An 18,030-nucleotide genomic window follows, 5' to 3' on the forward strand; every position below is an offset into this window, starting at 1 on the left:
GACAGCTGATAATCCTGCAGATTACTAAGGGACAAAGTCAGATAGTGTCAATTACAAGGTGGAATTGTGAGCCCTGTCTGTGTGCCCCCCTTTGTCGTGTCCGGCATTTAAAGGGCTCTAGACGTAGTTGTAAAAACAGTCTTCTTGAGCCATTGATGTCCTGAGCCCCTCAAAACACTGCAGCCGGTACGGAAATAGCTGCAACCAGAACAGTTTGTTCTCCTTTGGTGAATATTGCTCAGAGTCCAGTTTAGTCCTGCGTCTTCGCATGGCGCAGTGCCGACTGCCTCCAGGAGTGACTGCAGAGAGGCAGAGCCGTTGTTGATTCCGCCGCTGTGCCACACAGACACCAACAAAGAAGACTTCCAACAGGATTCGAGCTATAAATAACCGAGAGCTGCAATATTAGTGGGCGGATTAAGAGTGAAACGTCACCGGCTCTTTTTAAATCCTGATGCAGAGCAAACCTCTTCCATCGTGTGTGATTCACACCGAGTCAATGTTTAGGCCCCTGCAACACCACCAACTGCGGCAGGAATGATGTTGTTGAATCATGACAGATGACCCTAATTATTTTGATAGTAAATTATGGCCAACGTGTATTCTAAGGGTGTACATCACCTATAAAGAGCAACAGCCCATGCCAGGCTTACTAACGTCAGAGGATGACAGGCAGGAAAAGGCTTCAGCGTCACTCAAGCCAAGTGGAAAACAAGATATGGAATGAATCTATCTCAGTATCGTGCTGCCACCTAGAGGCCTGAGTTGCCTCCACTTCACATCTTACAACTGCATTTGTAAACTCAAAAACATATTGCCAAAAATGGTAAAATTGTTTGGCAGTAAGGAAGTAACTTGTAAATAAATGTCTTCTAGATCCATTTGATTCAAATTTTGTTATTATTTTTGAGGGGAAAAAAAAACAACAACCCCCAAATAAGACAAGTGTTACTCAGCAAGACTACTATTTTTTATTTAGAAATCACATCAGACAAAATGCTGCTATAGCTATAGAAGATTTTTTTTTCTCTCCCCAAAAGTTCTAACTAGAATAACAAACATTAAGATAAACAATAATCATTCAGAGTAAAGCAATAAAACAAACAGCCCATAAATAAAATAATAAAATCGAACAACAAACTGATATAATTCCATCCCAACCCAAGCTAGATTTACTGTCTTCCTGATATGAATACAGTTATCCCATAGAAGCCTCTTGTATCAAATTTAGAGGGGTTTTTTTTGCATACAAAATGTAAAAAAACAAAAAAAAAAACAGCATGTTGTCGCCTGACCTTATAAAAAGTCGACACAAACCATTAAGTGTCTCTTGAAGGTTGGACCAGTATGGTAACGCCTGCGGGCATGCAGGCTCTGAAATGGCACAGTGTTATATCAGGCACATGCTGCGCGTGGCTCCAAGAATAATCTCAAATGTCATGGCGATGTCACTTTTGTTTTTCTGTGTGACATTTTGAGTTGAAACCTTTCGATGCAGATACGATGCGAAAAAAGTGGAGACTCTGGTACAGTTCGAGGACAATGGCTCCACTATTGAAGATAAACACACAGCTGGGCTCGTTTGGCTTCATATTGTAAGAAATAAGCCAATTCAATGAACCAATAAGCTTGAGACTGAGGATCATAAAATAAGAGGATGGGCCGTGTTTTGATAGTAAGCGTCAGCAGTTCATTACTTACAAAAATACAGTCAAATTCTTTAAAGATATCATCAATATGATTCCAACCTAATGTCTGTCCACCATTCTGCTCGTTTTCATCTGGAGAACTTCTGCACACCAGTTTCATCCTTACGGATCAGCCAGTGGTGATCTCCATCACCACTTCTTGTCACATTGAAGCACAAGGCTGGAAGACACACTTCAAAAATCCACACTAAAAGATGGAGACCAGAGTCCCGACACTATCAACTGTGCTAATGGGAAACCAGTCTGACCTTTGTCCATTTAAAGAATGCACACAATGTAAAAAAAAAAAAAACACATACAAAAAAATCAACGAATATCCCCCTATCAAATACAACAACAAATATTTAAATATGACATCAATCTGTGCGAAAACTCAGATTCGGTTGAATGAGAAAACATTTTTAAAACACTGTTACATTCGTTACACCACCACCTACTGAAAGCTAACTGAGGGAGAGCGACGACGACTACTGGGGTGGGCCTGAAGTGCATCCAGTGCTCACCAGTGACATGCTGCTGAGACAATGCTGACACCACAGAAGCAAAAGTCTCTTGAAAGCGACAATGATTTTTACTATGACCAATGCCGATTGTCATGCATGTGTTTCGTGACCCTTTCTCACCAGAGTTGGAGCATGCCTTTGTGCAGAGATGGTATATAAAAAAAACATTCTGTGACACTTACATGGTGAATTTGGATCCACTCCCAAAAATCCCCGGCTGTTTGGGAGAAAGCGTCCTAGGACACCAGGGAGCATTTTAGGAAGTGTCTATTCAGCGAGAATAGAGCCTGCAAGCCAATCTTCTACTCAACGAGGTCAGTGACCAACAACAGGGGAGTGGGTGTGAGTGGAAGGGGTGAAGCCAAGGCCTCAACGGGCGCTAAGTCTACAGGTGTTGGTGTGCAGCGCGGAGGTGGAGAGGGGCGGGGGTCCATTCGCGATGAGGGCTCACGAGTTGTCCGACGGGACGTGCTCCTCGAAGCCCTCGCTCTCCCGCACTAGCGCCCTCTCCAGGATGACCCGGCCCTCCTTGTACCGCTGGCTGTCCTCGGTGGCGAACTCGTAGATCCAGCCCAGTTTGCTGTTGCAGTTCTTGCAGCTGACGTCCCTCACCATGTGCCGGCCGGTGAGCATCACTCTGTCCTGCACCTCGCTGTACTGGAGGTTCACCACCTGCACAGTTTTGAGGCACAATGTAAACTACAGCTGCAGGATATCTGTATCTTGCTTTTCTTCAGACTCAACAATCACCAACATGCAGTCACCCTGTGTACCTTGTTGAAGAGGAAAGCCCGGCCTGTGGCTCCTGTAAAGCGTGTTGAGATAAGCTCAGACCTGTTGGTCAGGATGGTGTCACAGTTGGCACAGGAGAAGAGGCGCGTCCCGCCGATGTGATCCAAGAAGATGCGTCCCATTGTCCAGTGTGTGAGAAGCTGAAACTGAGACTGACATGTGAAACAAAAGGCAAGTAAGTGAGTGTTGGAAAGTCTGTGAACATTGCATAGGCACTAAAATCCTAGAATAAAAAATAACAAGCAGGTCCACAGTACAAAATTAAAGTAAAAATATAATCATGAATAATAAAAATGCTTGCATAAAGAATAAAATTACATTTTTATTTCTGGTTTATATTGCTGCACCATCAGCAATCACCATGTAGATATACTACTGACGTGATCTTTATCATTTGTTGTTTTATTAATTTAGTGGTTTGGAGAAACATTTTCTGGTGTCGCTTAAAGTAACAGCATTTTTTGGGGGGTTCTCAAAGCACACATTCAAAAATAACCTGACCCTGTTGACATGATACACAGTGCAGTTTTCTCGACTGCGTTAGATTCTAGATTTTAAAATCTGCTCAGCTGTTGAATGATTCCAACAAATTAGTGTTTCCTAATGGAACGTTGCCACAAAGACTTCAAAGTTCGACTTACAGTGCGACCTAACATTCACAAGGACATAGTTTAAATCACTTCAACTTGCAAATAAAAAAACAAAAAGGAATAATCTGAATGAGAAAATATTATCCTAAAAAGCTAAAACCCCAGGGTGAGTCGCCATGAGACGTTCTCTGTGTCGAGATAAAAATAGATTTACATTAGAGTGTGTTCAAGTTACGACGACAAGAATGAAAGTAAAATAAAATGACTACTTTCTGACAAGCTAACAAAACACACACATTTGCCTTTTCCGTTCTGTTTATCTTTCGACGTTTCGTCGACGTGCCGCTTAAATGAGTAACAAACAAGAACAGAAGCTAACATCGCGTTAGCCGTCCTGCTAACGGCCATATCGACAACAAGCCCGGAAAACAACAAAACGAACAATTCCGCTCGGTTTGACTCGACGACCTCCTACCTTTATCGCTTCACTTCCCTTGGTGCCGAATGTGCCGAGCAGCGACGGTGTCACTGGTGTCTGAGGGTTTTTCGTAGATCAGCACATCTGTTGTTCCAGTCGTTTTCGTCGTCGTCGTGGCTTTGTTGTTCTTTTTCAGCTGTTCCTGTCGACACTCCGCTAAAGCGACTATCAACATCCGGTTGTGACGTAACCGTGCGTGCCGAACGTGCTGGCTGCTCCCTGACAACATCCAGTCACTCGATACTGTAGCGTGGCGGCCACGCTCCACTAGATGGCAGCAGAGAGGGGAGGGCGAAAAAGCCTATCTATCTATCTATCTATCTATCTATCTATCTATCTATCTATCTATCTATCTATCTATCTATCTAAAATGCAGAACTTGCTGGTAAGCGCCAGCTGAAAGAATCAAAGATCAAAGTTTTTCCTCAGCGCCTTAGTTTAGAAGAAGAAGAAGGAAGAAGAAGAAGGATAAGAAGATTTTTATAACCACATTTTATCTACAGAAAGAAATCGAAAAATAAGCACCTTTTTTAACAGTGACATACGATTCTGAAAAAAAAATAATTAACAAAGCAAAATAAATAAATAAATAAATAAAATACATAAAACAATGAACAATCAAACACAAGCCAAAAAGCAATATTCAATCTTTCAGTGTCCTAGAAAAAAATAATTCCTCATTTAAAATGGCACACAAAATGTTTTTATAGCACCAAATTACTGAAAAGCATTCGAGATCTTTCAGCTTTTTAAAAAAGGAAAATTCTAGCTGAATTCTGCTACGGTCCGTGTCATTTTGGCTTCACCAACAATAAAGATTTAAGAGCTGCCACATTCTCTCGTCTTTTTTGTTGTAGCCTGCACCATAAATAAAAGTTGTGATTGTAAAATTTTGATTAAAATAACTAAAAACTTTGGTTAAAACAATAAAAAGCGCAGTGAGTCTGTTACATTCAGTGAATAAGTGAAACATTGTTTCTCTGGAGCTACAGCAGGGGCACTGATTGGACACAGCAGGGTTGATGACTGAAATAAAAGCATTGAGTGAGTGTAACTGAGGCGAAGCAATGTTGTCCTCGGCAGCGGGCCTTCTGCCTCAACACGAGGGGTGAAGAAGAAGTTTTTTTGTCTCTGTGCAGAATACAACAAAATTTCGCTTGGCAGCATCTCTCAGATAGCAGCACATTGCATTCACAGTCAGGTTACATTCACAATTAGATAATTTAAAACGGCAACAAAAATAAAGTGCAAATGAAATGAAGTGTTTAAATGTTAAATGTTATGATGTAGTAAAATGCTAGAAATTACAACCTAAAGATAAAGCTTGATGGGAATGTGATTGCCTCAATTTGACTTCTGCAAAACAAGTCACTATCTGCTGCGAAAATCTCAGGACAGACTTGTAAAGTTCAGCCTTGCAATCGTATCTCATCACATCTCCAAAACAGCAATTGCTGGTCGTTAACATAAAGTTATGCAATCCTGTGAAAGAAGATGAGGAGGATGATCCGGAAATAACACGTGTCATCACAGTGTCGGATAAGCATCCAGACAGTTATTCTGTGAGAGACATTATGAGGTGCTGAAACCTTATTGCAGACATTAAACAGGACTGGGACTGGCTGCACTTTGGATACAGTGAACACTGACAGAAGACAAAGAAAAAAAAGAAAAGTTATTCAGTCGCAGTACGCAGTAAATGAAACGAATGGCTGTTTGAGCCTTTACACCAGGGTGAGTTCTATTTCTGTGGAAAATCACTCTGGTTACTATTGCTGTGTCCACAAACACAAAGGTGCTATAGATATAACAGACGAGATCAGCTGCTTCAGTGGCCTGAAAAAACGAATTAACAGGCATAAAAATCTGGGGAACAGTAGATCAGCACATGTACTCAGAAGCTTGTTATGCACACAAACATATTTAATGAAGAATGCAATGAGATGCAGATGAAAAGTGATGTGAATTATTATTGGGCTTGTATTTTTTTTTCTTTTTCATATTTTATTGACGGTATTTGTGTGTTCTTTTTTTCTTTTTTTTCTTTTATGCTCAAGCAAAGAATTCAATCCAATTTTTTTAGCAGAAAATAAATTAAAAAAAAATCAGCAATGCTTATCTGACATAACTTTCACTCCACTCAGTCCGATGATTTATCAGTATACCAAATGTGCAAAGTGTTATTTTTTGATGGGTTGTCAAATCAAAAGCTATTCCTCTGCAGCTGATAGACATTATCAATGTAAAGATAGTGGCGGTGGTGTGACTTGTTCGAGTCGATTGTTATCCAGATGAACTGATAAGGGGAGATAAGACAGAGAAAAAAAAGGAGGCGGCTAAAATGGCCCTTTCATTTCCGAGCCAGGAAGTGGTCCCATTATTTTTTTCACCTCTTTCCTCTGCATGAGCAGGTACAATAAGTTCTATCTTCCCTTTGTGAGAGGCAAACAGTCAGACGAGGGAACAACAGCGGCAGCACTTCAGTGAGACCGACGCACAGCTATCATGAATCGTAGATGTGCCCTGCTGATTCTGACTGCCTTTGTTGCCTGCAGCTATCCACTCACAGGTAAATGAAGTTTTGAGGGGTTTTTTTTTATAGTTGTGTTTCTTTGCATGTATGTATATATGTTTGTTTGCTTGTTTGTTTGGGGGATATTTTATTTTAATCTTCAAGCCGGTTGCATGTTACGTGATTACAGTCATTCAGTAATTGAACAGTCCTGGCACTGTTCCAGGGAAATGTCTTTGCTCTTTGTGTGACTTTGTTTGAGTCATCTCTCACCAATCATTCACAAGTAGCTTACAGGCCGCTACTGTGTGTACATTTTGTTAACAGTCAATTTCAATATCTTTTTGAAGTGATTTATTCATTCATTCATTCAGTCATTATTTTTTATTTACTTTGCAATGGTCCTGTTTTGCATCACAAACCAAACAGGAATTTTCAATGGCATTGCTGAGAAATTCAGACAACCGATTTATGTCTTTTGCATTCAGTTGCAGGCAACGATGGAAAACAATCAACAGAAAAGTCAAAGGAAAGATACATGTCAATACTTTGCACGCCGATACCATCCACCTCATCCGCACCTCCTTCAGGTAATCCCAACACCAGTCAATCTGAAAACTGCAACAACTGCCATGCAATCTGAGCTACCTTTGCTCTACAATCGCACAAATTTCTTGTGTCATTTTGTGAACCTTTTTGTTTTATTCTCCCTTGGAATCAGTTCATACCCTCGCACCTGCTGACGTCTCTGCCCTCCACGCTTTGGGGATCCCAGCGATGCACAGGTAAACAAAGTGCGCCCACTTCGGTTTGCCACTTTGGGAACACACACTCGGCAATAACGACGCATGTGTCTTTGTCATTAGGGATGAAGCATCCAGAGTGGTCAGCAGAGTAGCTGGTAAGTCGACCAACACTTGGCCAAATCAGCCATCACCTCTGCTCTTCATCTATCCTGTATTTATAACAACTTCACTGCAGCAGTGCAGCAATGGCTTCTGCACGACTAACATTTTTTACACACTTCAAGTCAAAGTCTGGTCTTACAGTTCTTCCTAGTGAACCACACATCACAGCTCTCTGTCATTCATTTATTATTATCAAATATATATATATACATATATGTATACATATATATATATATATATATATATATATATATATATATATATATATATATATATATATAAAAAGACATGAAAAGATAGGAATATGATGTTAAATAAAGGATCTTACTACGTGTGAAAAGTTTAAGTAAAGGTCATGTCCTGGTCGGAGTTTGGGTTGGTCCTTTATTATCTCTGAGGATAAGAGAATGGGCCATAAAAAGGTTATCAAGCTTCATTTCACAGGGAGGCAAACCGGCGGAGGAAACAATGCAGCGGGACTGAGTAGATGCATACATGCTCACTTTCTGATTGCTTTGTGAGTCACTATAAATAGCCAATACAAGATTGCGTGTGTGTGTGTGTGTGTGTGTGTGTGTGTGTGTGTGTGTGTGTGTGTGTGTGTGTGTGTTACACAGAGCTTCTGTCCATGTTTAACCCCGAGGTGATGGCAAAACCAGTGGAGGAGGCCTCGTCGTTGCCCAGGTAGCACGGTCACACGACGCACACATGTGCCCACAGTTAGCCACAAAGCTGCAGTGCAAGAGCCTTCCCACACTAGTGTTTGATGAGCGTGTCTGCGTGCGTGTTACAGAACCTTACAGGAGGAGGCTGAGAGTCTGGTTCGCTCCATTTCACATCAGGTACAGTGCGTTCACGCATTTGGCCTATTTTTTATTGCACAGTGTGTCACTGTTTTTTGTGGATACATTTTTTTTTTTATTATAAAACACAAACATGTAACATTTGCAAATACAATGTACGTCTTTTTTTCTTTTTCCACCCAACCACAAGATATATAGTGATTACATATATTGATTTACCGATTCAACAGAAGTTGATGGTTGGGATTTTTAGATTTATTTGACAAATTTGTCCACACTAAATCCCAACTTATCTCTTCTTCGTTGCTTATGCTACCAAGGTCCCAATGCCTCTCGTGTGAAATTATCACTGTTGCCTCAGATAAAGCGTAAAGAGAAGTTTTATCTCTCTGCTCAAGTTAATATAATAATAATAAACCAGCTCACACACGTCACGTAACATATATATAAGTGCAGTCCATTTACCATTTATAACTGCTACTATGAATGTTTTCCAGCGACTGTATCTGCTGTGCCATTGTATAGAATCACAGAGTCAGTCAGTTTGAGTATTCAAAGAAACACAAACAAAAAAAAGTTAATTAATCAAAGTTATTCAGTCTGTTCAATATGAAATTGAGATTAAATCATGTCAGAGTTTTGGAAATAAACGTGACACCGAGGAATGTTAGGGATGATGATGGCTCATTTTCTTGTCGCGCCCGCAGGTGACAGAGTGGAAGGTGGTGCTGCTGTTTGTCCCAGCAGATTCCCTGTGTGCCTGCTCATCAGATGTGGGTCTATTTCCGCCAATAAAGTCATCTTTGATGCAGCGCACATTCGAGGGCTTCAAGGGATTTTTTTTTTCTCCTTTGTGCCACAGGATGCTGAAAAAGTGAAAACTGTTGTGCGGGAAGTGGAAGAAGCCCTGCAGCTGTTGCAGGAGCGGGTAAGGTGTCGTCTCAGCGATTGCTTGTTGAGGGAATGAAGACAATATGATACTAAAATGCTGGTTTCACGTTTCTAGTTGCCTCAGAGCTTAGTTCACGTTGCTGTATGGGGCACAATTCATCAGGAAGACAGGTACATTTTTTAAATAATAGTCAAACTTTATGAAAAATAATCTGAATGAACTGTAATGATTTATTTAGAGCACTTCTTTGTGGTAGTAGGAGATAAAAAAAACAAAAAAAAAATAATGTTAATGTGTTTGTTTTGTCATGTTGTAGCCAATGCGACTGCAAATATGATCAAATCCCCCACAGACTTCATCGAGCAACTATTCTAAAATCACTGCAGGTAAACCACTTGTGAAGGAAAGGAACTGTTATGCGTGTGCCTCATTATTATCAGGATCCCAAGAACAAAATCCACTTAACATCTTTTCAGGACTCCTTAAGTCAGGCCTTACAAAATCCAAAGCCGCACAGCAAAGAGGAAGAGTTCGCTGCTGTTCTGCAGTCAGCGCCGCTCGTCCTCGAGCAGGCCTCAGGTTCTGTAAGTGAAATGAAAATATGTTTTCATACCAGTGACATTCTTACGCTGCGTCTCTTTTAGAGCCAGTGCGTGGCAGACACTGGCAAATGAGTAACTTCAGTTCCTTTGCAGAGCACGTGGTTTGACCTGGACCGGTTGGCTATGCAGCTCTGGGAGAACATGGTAAGATCTTCCCGGTCAGATGTTATTAAACAATTATGAACGATAAAACTACATAACGATTTATTGTCTCTGTTGCAACAATAAATCAAATCAAAAGGATGGTGAGTGGAGGGATTATTTTCAGCCCACAGACCAGAGATTAGTTATGTGACACACTTAAAAACGACCTTACAGCCACAGCTCTGATAATTCTAGATCTATGCGCTGATAGAGGCGTTGTGCAATCCAGTGGTCGCTGGCCGCTGGTCACTGGCCGCTGGTCGCTGGCCGCTGGTCGCTGGCCGCTGGCCACTTTCAATTCCCAATTTGCCAGTTTTTTCCAACAATAACCTCTCCCTTGAGCCCGTCTGTATTGGAAATGGCATGAACATGCTGCTAATGATGGGTCTCGTGTTTTAAAACACAGCTTCATCTCTCTTTTTTTTAGCTCCAGACATCAATGGGCCAGTCACAGTTCGAGGACGGCCCTGTTTTGAACATTCCGTGCCCTACACAGGTTAGCATCCCATCATTGCACATTGTGCCACAAGTGTACAGATATTCCTCATGAAACCTCCGATCTGTCATCCCAGGAGCGGCCTCACCTGAGGACGATGAAAAACACCCCCACGAGGAAAGAGATAGAAACCTTGGCGACGGTAGATCCTGTAAGTCAGCACAGCAAAGTATTTAAGGAGGGCGGTTAAAGGGGGGGATCAAAACGCGTATGTTGAAATATTGTACGTTTACAGTTCATGGGCACAGAGATGAACTGCGCCGACCGGAGTCCATCTCCTACGATCCCCACCTCAGGTGAAATAGCACTTTATTTGATTTAGCTCATACTTGGGGAAAACAGTCGCGCAGTGCGATCAGGCTGAAGAGCTGTTCTTGCTTGCAGTTCATGAACTCAGACCCGGAGACTTCAAGGTGGTGGCAGCAGTCGGCGACTCGATCACCGTGAGTCATAGAAATCCAAAACCCACTCGCATATTTTAGTCTTCAGCTAATATCACCTTCAACTAACTTTTTGTTATTTTCTGAAATAAGTTGCGAATTGCTGACTCACTGCCGTCTCTCCTGCAGGCAGCCAACGGGGTGGGCGCAAATAAGGACAACATCCTATTAGTGATAAATGAGTACAGAGGACTGTCGTGGAGGTGAGATCAGCTTAATGGAATGCTGTTGTTGATTGTTGTTTAAAGAGTAAACTGATGTATTCAAGAGAAAAAATGAAGTGATTTTGAAACAAAATAAATCTGTTTTATTCAGCATCGGCGGTGACGAAAACCTCACCAGTGTGACAACTCTGCCCAGTATGTTTGACTATTTGTTTTTTTGTTTTAAATAAACAGCAGTAGTTGCATTTGTGATGCTGGATTGATTATGTTTCGGCTTATTTTCATCCGGCAGACATCCTGAAGGAATTTAACCCCAATGTGACCGGCTTCTCTGAGGGAATATGCAAAGCAACTTCTCGTTTGTCCTTCCTCAATCAGGCTGTGGCAGGAGCAAAGAGCGCGTCAGTCATCTTTATGGTTTTTCAAATCCCTAATACCGTTGAGTCCTTGCAGAAATGTAAACGGACAATTGTTATATTTGATTTTTTTTTTTCTCCTTCTCTTCAGTGACATGGTCTCACAGGTGAACAAACTAGTGAACCTAATGAAAAATGACAAGGTAAGACCGGCCAATTTGGCACAAACAATGCACTCCCGCATAAAAATTCATCTTGAATTTATGCCTTAGCAAGCTGGAGCAAAGTTGAGGTGTTTTTCCTTCACAGCGCATTGATTTCCAGAACGACTGGAAAGTGATCACCATGTTCATCGGCGGCAATGACATCTGTGACTTCTGCACTGACAGCGTGAGCGCCTTTTACTTGCTGCCGTTCATCTGCATTGGCTTCATGTTCATTGTGACCTTCAAGCATAATACAAAAACATCAAACAAAACTGTCTTCCAAGAGTCCTTCAGGCTTTTTGCACCTTTGCTAAGCTAACAAAAAAAAGGAAAAATGCATTTGTTTTTTCACAGACCTTTTTCTCACCCAGCAACATAGCCATCCGTATCCAGCAGGCCCTGGACATCCTCCATAAGAAGGTGTGTTTTTATCCTTGCACCCTGTTGTGCAACCTCAGCGCCGCGATCATAACCACACAGACATCCCACCAATGTTTCTTTGCCCCTGTTGTCCAGGTGCCTCGTGCCGTCGTCAACCTCGTGGAGCTGTTAAACGTTGTGCCGCTGCGTGACCTGCACAAGGATCCAGCACTGGGCTGCCCCACCTGGTTTGTAAAGTAAGTCGGCACATAGTTCGGCAGAGAGGCAGAGAAAATATTAAGGGATTCATTTATTGAAACAAGCCGTATGCATTTTTTTTGTGCTCCAGTTATGTTTGCCCGTGCGTGCTGAGACCTAAAGATGGAACCACTGATCTCCAGAAGGTTGCGGATTTCAATCAGGCCTACCAGGTAAAAAAGACAACGTGTTTGTCCACCCTTTGCTTCTTTTGCTTGCTGCACTGTTCAGAAACCACTTGCCCTTTGTGATGTCACAAAAGTCGTTTGATACCCAGACAAGTATCGCTTCCACTCGAGGGTAAGCTCCACCCTCTGGGACCACCTTGTATCTGTCCACTTTGAAATATGTGGAAGGCCCAACAAAACACTATTACTAGCAAGGAGCTCAAACTGAGCTTTTTTTTTTTTTTTTTTGCAGGAGGCCGTCAACAGAGAGCTAAACACGTTGTTTCCAGGAGTTGATAAAAGTTTTGATCTATCCATTTGTTTAATTGCACAAATAAATTTAAATTTAAATTGAATCTCAGATATACAATGTAGGACCTTTAAAATGCAGAGGTCCACAAAACATTTTCTTTTTAAAAAGTGAGTTTTGCAAAAGCCCTCTTCAGTCAACACGGCAGAGGGCACGCGATAACTGACGCCGTGTTTGCATGTCTCCCCAGCTCGTCATGAGACAACTGATCGACTCTGGACGCTACGACACACACGACAACTTCACCGTCATACTGCAGCCTTTCATGAGGGAGGTTCACCTCCCCATGTTAGAGGTGAGATGTCGACCACCGGACGCTTTTATGGCACTTTGAGCAACGCATTTGTCAGAGCGTCACCCGGTTTTCTCTCCCAATTGAAGAATGGCCACCCTGATCGCTCCTACTTCACTCCCGACTGTTTCCATCTCAGCCAGAAGGCTCACACCCTCATGGCTCGCGCTCTTTGGAACAACATGGTAGGATCTTCTCGCAGATCTCCTATCCTACATTCACGTTTATCCCCATAATAACCCACTCTCAATTTCTCAGTTTGAGCCAGTGGGCAACAAGACTTTCACACAGGACTTTGAAGCCGGCATTGAATTGAAGTGTCCCTCTGAGGTAATCAGCTCCTGCAGTTTATGGGATATTGACCTTGTGTGGCGTGTTTTTATTTAATGCTATATTGAGTTGTAACATGGCTTTTCCTTATCAGACCCACCCGTTTATTAGGACTGCAGTCAACAGCAACTACACCTTTCCCGGCCCTCCACCAACCACCGCTCCATCTTCAGTAGGTTAAAGATCCCTGGCCCTTTTTATGGGTTGCACACAGTTACACCACTGTATAGTTACAAATCAGAGGTTAAACTAGACTCGGCCTAAAATGTCTGTTGCCATTGTTTTAGAACTGGGGAAGCGACTTCACTTGCACAAACATGGCTCCGTCAGATTCTGTACCCACGTCAGGTGAGTCTTGACAAAGACGTCGAAAGCCTCATGGGGAAAAGAAAAACAAATCTCAGCTAATTCAAAATTGTGCTTGTGGTGTGTTAGCTCACAAGGTTCGACCAGGAGACATTAAAGTGGTGGGCGCTTTGGGAGATTCCATAACGGTAAGGCAGGACCCGAGGGCCATTCTCCTCACACTAATGCACAAGCTGAGGGAGTTTTAAAAACCAACATGTTGTAAAAAGTATCAATATTGTCATCATCGAACAAAACGTCTGCCTGCAGGCTGGCTTTGGTGCAAAAGCAAAGAGCCTGATGGAGCTGCTCATCGAATCCAGAGGCGTGTCGTGGAGGTGGGAGATTGTCCTCTAACTGTATACACACAGTGCACTCTTGTCAAACTTGTTGAGGAATATGATCGCTCATTCATTTTGTCCGTCACTCTCAAGCATCGGAGGAGACCAAAATCTCGAGGCTGTCACCACATTGCCCAGTAAGTCCCGCTGCGGCTTTCCCTGCAAGTTGTGCACTTCATCGCCAGTGGATGGCGCACTTGGATCACGACAAACAGCAGAATTTTGTTTTAGCCCCCATCAGAATTTCTCCTGTTTTTCGTTTGCACTCAGACATCCTCAGGAAGTTTAATCCTGAAATCAAGGGAATGTCAATGGGACAAGGGCGCAACCAGTCCGGTTTGAACATGGCAGTATCCGGAGCTAAAATTGAGTGAGAGCAAATGGTTCATACTTCACATTTTTTGTGTGTGTGTTTCCTGCGTTAAAATGTTGTTTCACACCTGCAAATCTTCATCCTCAACACAGAGAAATCCCGGATCAGATCAGGACTCTGATTGATGCCATGAAATCGGACACTGTGAGTGTATTATACACGACAGCACAGCCATCCAAGCATTGATTTATTATTTTTTTTCCTCCAAATGTCACAAAGCGTCACATCTCCCTTGCTCTGATCCTTTCAGACGCTGGATTTCGACAAGGACTGGAAGCTGGTGACCCTTTTCATCGGAGGCAATGACCTGTGTCAGTACTGCAACGACAGAGTGAGTTGCTGCAAGAAGTCGTCACGGGGAATTTGCCGCGATCCGTCAGATCAAGGGCAGCATCCACGAAAGGCAGCCTCCCCAACAGTGGACGGTGGCAAGGGGGGGGAATATAACACAACAACGACCCGTCGCGTTGTGTGACGCCTGGTGTGCAGAGCCGTCTCATGATATCACTTGAGCAGAATAATCAAGCTTTGTGACCGGCCCTCCCCCTAATTGTTTTATTGTGTCGGACTAGGATGAGACATTGCTTTCCCCTTCAATGAGCACATTCTGCCACCGCAGCCCCCTTCCTGTCTGCCATCTCAGCCTCTGTTAGCCCTGAACAAGCGCACAGGGCACAGTGACAGGCCTTGTTCTCAAAGAGGCATAAACAACAGAGGTCAAGCCTGCCTCTCTTCATCCTGTCTTCCACCACCCTCTCTCTCTTTCTCTCTCTTTTTGCCTCCATTTCCTTATTCCTCCTCTGCTCCTCTCCCCATTTTCTCCATGACACTCGACTCGTGCGGCACTGACAGGGTCGCCTCTCCCTCAGTGCTTGCGCTTTGAAGCGGAACATCAAGAGTACAGCATCAATTTGAGATGAGTGCCCCGAGACTGTGGTTGTGACAGCTGTTGCTTCGGAGAGCCCATGCATGTTGCATGGCGTCGCCGGCTCTGCTTTTAGCCTCAGACTTAGCCTGAAAAAATACCTCAGCTGCCGCGCAACCGTGTTAGCATGACACGTGTGGCGTGTTTCAAGTCGAGTACCTTCATGCCCTTGGGTGCGCTTCACACAGGTTAGCGTTGTCTCCAATCACGAAATGCCATCCTGCATTTGGCGGACATCACATTCATGACTGCTGTTGCGCTGAACAACTTGGTGCTTGTCAACAATAGTACAAATCTAAAGGATGCGCTACAGAAGGACATTATGCATATGCAGTTAATAGTGAATAAATGGTCCTTACTGTCCCCTGCTGATGCCGCTTTCAAAGTGTGTGATTTGGAGCACAATGACAGTTTTGGATTTGTGAACAAAAGCTAAAAATTTGTGTATATTCCATTTGCTCTCCAAACGCCAGGACTCTCTGTCACCTCAGAAGTACGCACATCACATGATGACAAGCCTGGATCTCCTCTACAAAGAGGTAAAATGTCACTATCCGTTAGTTGCTAAACTGGTCACTTTGAAACCAAGCGCTCACACACTTCACGCTCTCCGACTTGCAGGTTCCCAGGGTGATTGTCAACATCCTGAAGATCATGGAAATTGAGGGTCTGCGGCAGATCAAGAGAGACAATGTTTTGTGCAACCTATTACAAAGGTAATCCCTTCTGCGTTTAGACGATGCCATACGAGTTCGATCTACTATCTACATACTGTCGGCCTGATTAGAAATAATCTACAACACTTAAATCCTGAGTCAGTTGGAAAGGTTCTTTCATGAGTCAGTTATGATAATACATGTTTTTTTTTGTTATTTTTGGTGGCTTTGAATATCTGTATCATATTCTCTCCTCAGTTATCTCTGCCCCTGCTTTATATTACCAAAGGACAACTCCCTGGAACTGAGTGAAATGAAACGGATCAATCGAGATATGCAGGTCAGCAGATTGGGATAAATGAGAGTGTGATGTGTGACCAATATAGTTTAATTCCCCGGCCTCAGTGGTTTGACACAAGGAGACATAAATTATATAATAATTTCCACCTCTTGTTCACCTTGAATCTGGATTTGTCACATCAAGGCTATTTGGAGCAAATCATGACCTCACATGTGCAAAATGATTTGGCTTGCTCTCTTTGTTAACCTTCAAGGTGATTGTGCTTTCAGCGAGTCTTTGCGATCTGATCCCATTAGGTTGAGACTGAAAACGTGGTGTTCAGCGGTCGCTATGACGGCAGAGAGGACTTTGCCGCGGTTGTGCAGCCCTTCTTTCAGAACACCGTTGTCCCGCTGAGTGCTGTATGTACCATGCTGCACTGCCCTCATGCAAAGGTTCACCAGTTGCACACTGCCTGGTGCACAAACGCTGATGAGTATTTTCTTACCAGGAGAGCAAACCTGATGCCACCTTCTTCTCAGAGGACTGTTTCCATTTCTCCGAGCGGGGACACGCTTCCATGGCTGTAGCTCTGTGGAATAGCATGGTGAGTCTGGCCAGATGAACGGCTTAGCGCTCGCCTCTTTCACCAGCGAGCGGCCGGCTAATGGCGTCCTCTGTTTCATCCCCAGCTGGAGCCGGTGGGGGGAAAACAGACATATAACAATTTCACAGATGCCCGACACATCAAATGCCCCACTGAGGTAATGAAACATATCCCACACGTCACTGCTGACCTGCATTTGATTTAAGGGCACAGAAAGTGTGCACGGTCAAAATCAGGATGGTACTGTATAGTGAGTGAGATCATTTTGTTTTTTTGTGTGTGTTTTTAGGAGCATCCTTACATCTTCACGAATGTCAACAGCTTCCCCATCAGAGAAGTCGACGACCCACACGTAGAAGAAACGGTGCCAGTATGGCTCGCTGCCGTGTTGGCAGTAGCAGGCCTTGTGGTTGGCTGTTTTGTCACCGGGCTCATCTGCTACTGCACAACTAAGAGAAATAAGAAGCGCAACTCACAGAGCAAGAACACTGCCTTTTAAATGTGCTGCGCGCACTTTGTTTTCAGCTGACTGTGGACAGTCAGCTGGATATAAAAACAACAATAACAACACAACAAAAACACGCGTAAAAGAACAGTACAATAGATAACTTAAGTGTAGTTGTGAAAAGCGTGTGAGAGGATAAGGATATGGTCTGGAAATCATATCTACAATGTTTCCCTTTTTGCCATTCATCTCACAGTAACAGTTCAAAACTCTTATCTGGAAATAAAGAGGTAACTAAATGCATTAATTTATTGCTTTCTACAGACATGTACATATTTAATTGCATTGAAAATGGGAAAAAATAAATAGAGGTGTATAATAGAGGTGTGAAATGGAACGCACAATTCTTCCTTGAAAAGTTTTAAGTGCTTGAATAAAACATATGTACACAGTATAATTTAACAAGTATTTAACAAGTGTTTTGATGCATTGTAAATACTTGGAAAATAATGCCTTTTACCATTATGTATTGTTTATTTCCTTTGTGTCTATTTTTTGAAGTGTTGATACCTTGAATAAAAATAATAAATCATTTTCAGTATTTCAAATGGTCTTGTGATTTTTCAAATGATTACAACAGCATTTGCATTTTTAGAAAACAATGATTTTTTTTTAAAAATATATATAATTCTGGAAACAAGAATTCAAGTAACACTTAATTTTGCATATCATTTGCGCAGTTGGCG

At 42.7% G+C, this 18,030-nt stretch overlaps 2 protein-coding genes across 3 annotated transcripts; one reads left to right on the top strand and one right to left on the bottom strand.

Moving 5' to 3' along the window:
• Positions 1–952: 952 nt before the first annotated feature.
• LOC142883091 (protein yippee-like 5) lies at positions 953–4,240 on the bottom strand. Of its 2 annotated transcripts, none has more exons than XM_076017709.1 (3): positions 4,070–4,240; positions 2,986–3,150; positions 953–2,884 (listed from the first exon to the last, which is right to left on the bottom strand). In XM_076017709.1, the coding sequence occupies exons 2-3, from the start codon at positions 3,124–3,126 to the stop codon at positions 2,660–2,662; spliced, it is 366 nt and encodes a 121-aa protein (XP_075873824.1). In that variant the 5' UTR covers positions 3,127–3,150; positions 4,070–4,240; the 3' UTR covers positions 953–2,659. The 2 variants fall into 2 exon arrangements, with proteins under 2 accessions (XP_075873824.1, XP_075873823.1); XM_076017708.1 differs by having other exon boundaries at positions 2,986–3,156; positions 4,070–4,238.
• A 2,113-nt stretch (positions 4,241–6,353) lies between these two features.
• On the top strand, positions 6,354–17,878 carry plb1 (phospholipase B1). Its single transcript, XM_076017710.1, has 42 exons — positions 6,354–6,641; positions 7,073–7,174; positions 7,306–7,369; positions 7,451–7,485; positions 8,110–8,176; positions 8,286–8,334; positions 9,003–9,068; positions 9,158–9,223; positions 9,302–9,357; positions 9,504–9,573; positions 9,664–9,771; positions 9,883–9,933; positions 10,361–10,429; positions 10,506–10,580; positions 10,665–10,725; positions 10,814–10,872; positions 10,999–11,072; positions 11,185–11,228; positions 11,326–11,434; positions 11,541–11,592; positions 11,699–11,779; positions 11,950–12,015; positions 12,112–12,212; positions 12,305–12,386; positions 12,881–12,985; positions 13,072–13,167; positions 13,241–13,312; positions 13,407–13,484; positions 13,600–13,660; positions 13,748–13,806; positions 13,928–13,995; positions 14,092–14,135; positions 14,269–14,368; positions 14,464–14,515; positions 14,622–14,702; positions 15,770–15,835; positions 15,918–16,012; positions 16,211–16,292; positions 16,550–16,654; positions 16,744–16,839; positions 16,925–16,996; positions 17,129–17,878. The coding sequence occupies exons 1-42, from the start codon at positions 6,578–6,580 to the stop codon at positions 17,336–17,338; spliced, it is 3,213 nt and encodes a 1,070-aa protein (XP_075873825.1). The 5' UTR covers positions 6,354–6,577; the 3' UTR covers positions 17,339–17,878.
• The last annotated feature ends 152 nt before the right edge of the window (positions 17,879–18,030 follow it).

Source organism: Nelusetta ayraudi, unplaced genomic scaffold (genome assembly GCF_046127955.1).
Source record: "Nelusetta ayraudi isolate G7.1 ecotype Tasmania unplaced genomic scaffold, CSIRO-AGI_Nayr_v1 ptg000007l, whole genome shotgun sequence".
NCBI classification, from domain to species: domain Eukaryota; kingdom Metazoa; phylum Chordata; class Actinopteri; order Tetraodontiformes; family Monacanthidae; genus Nelusetta; species Nelusetta ayraudi.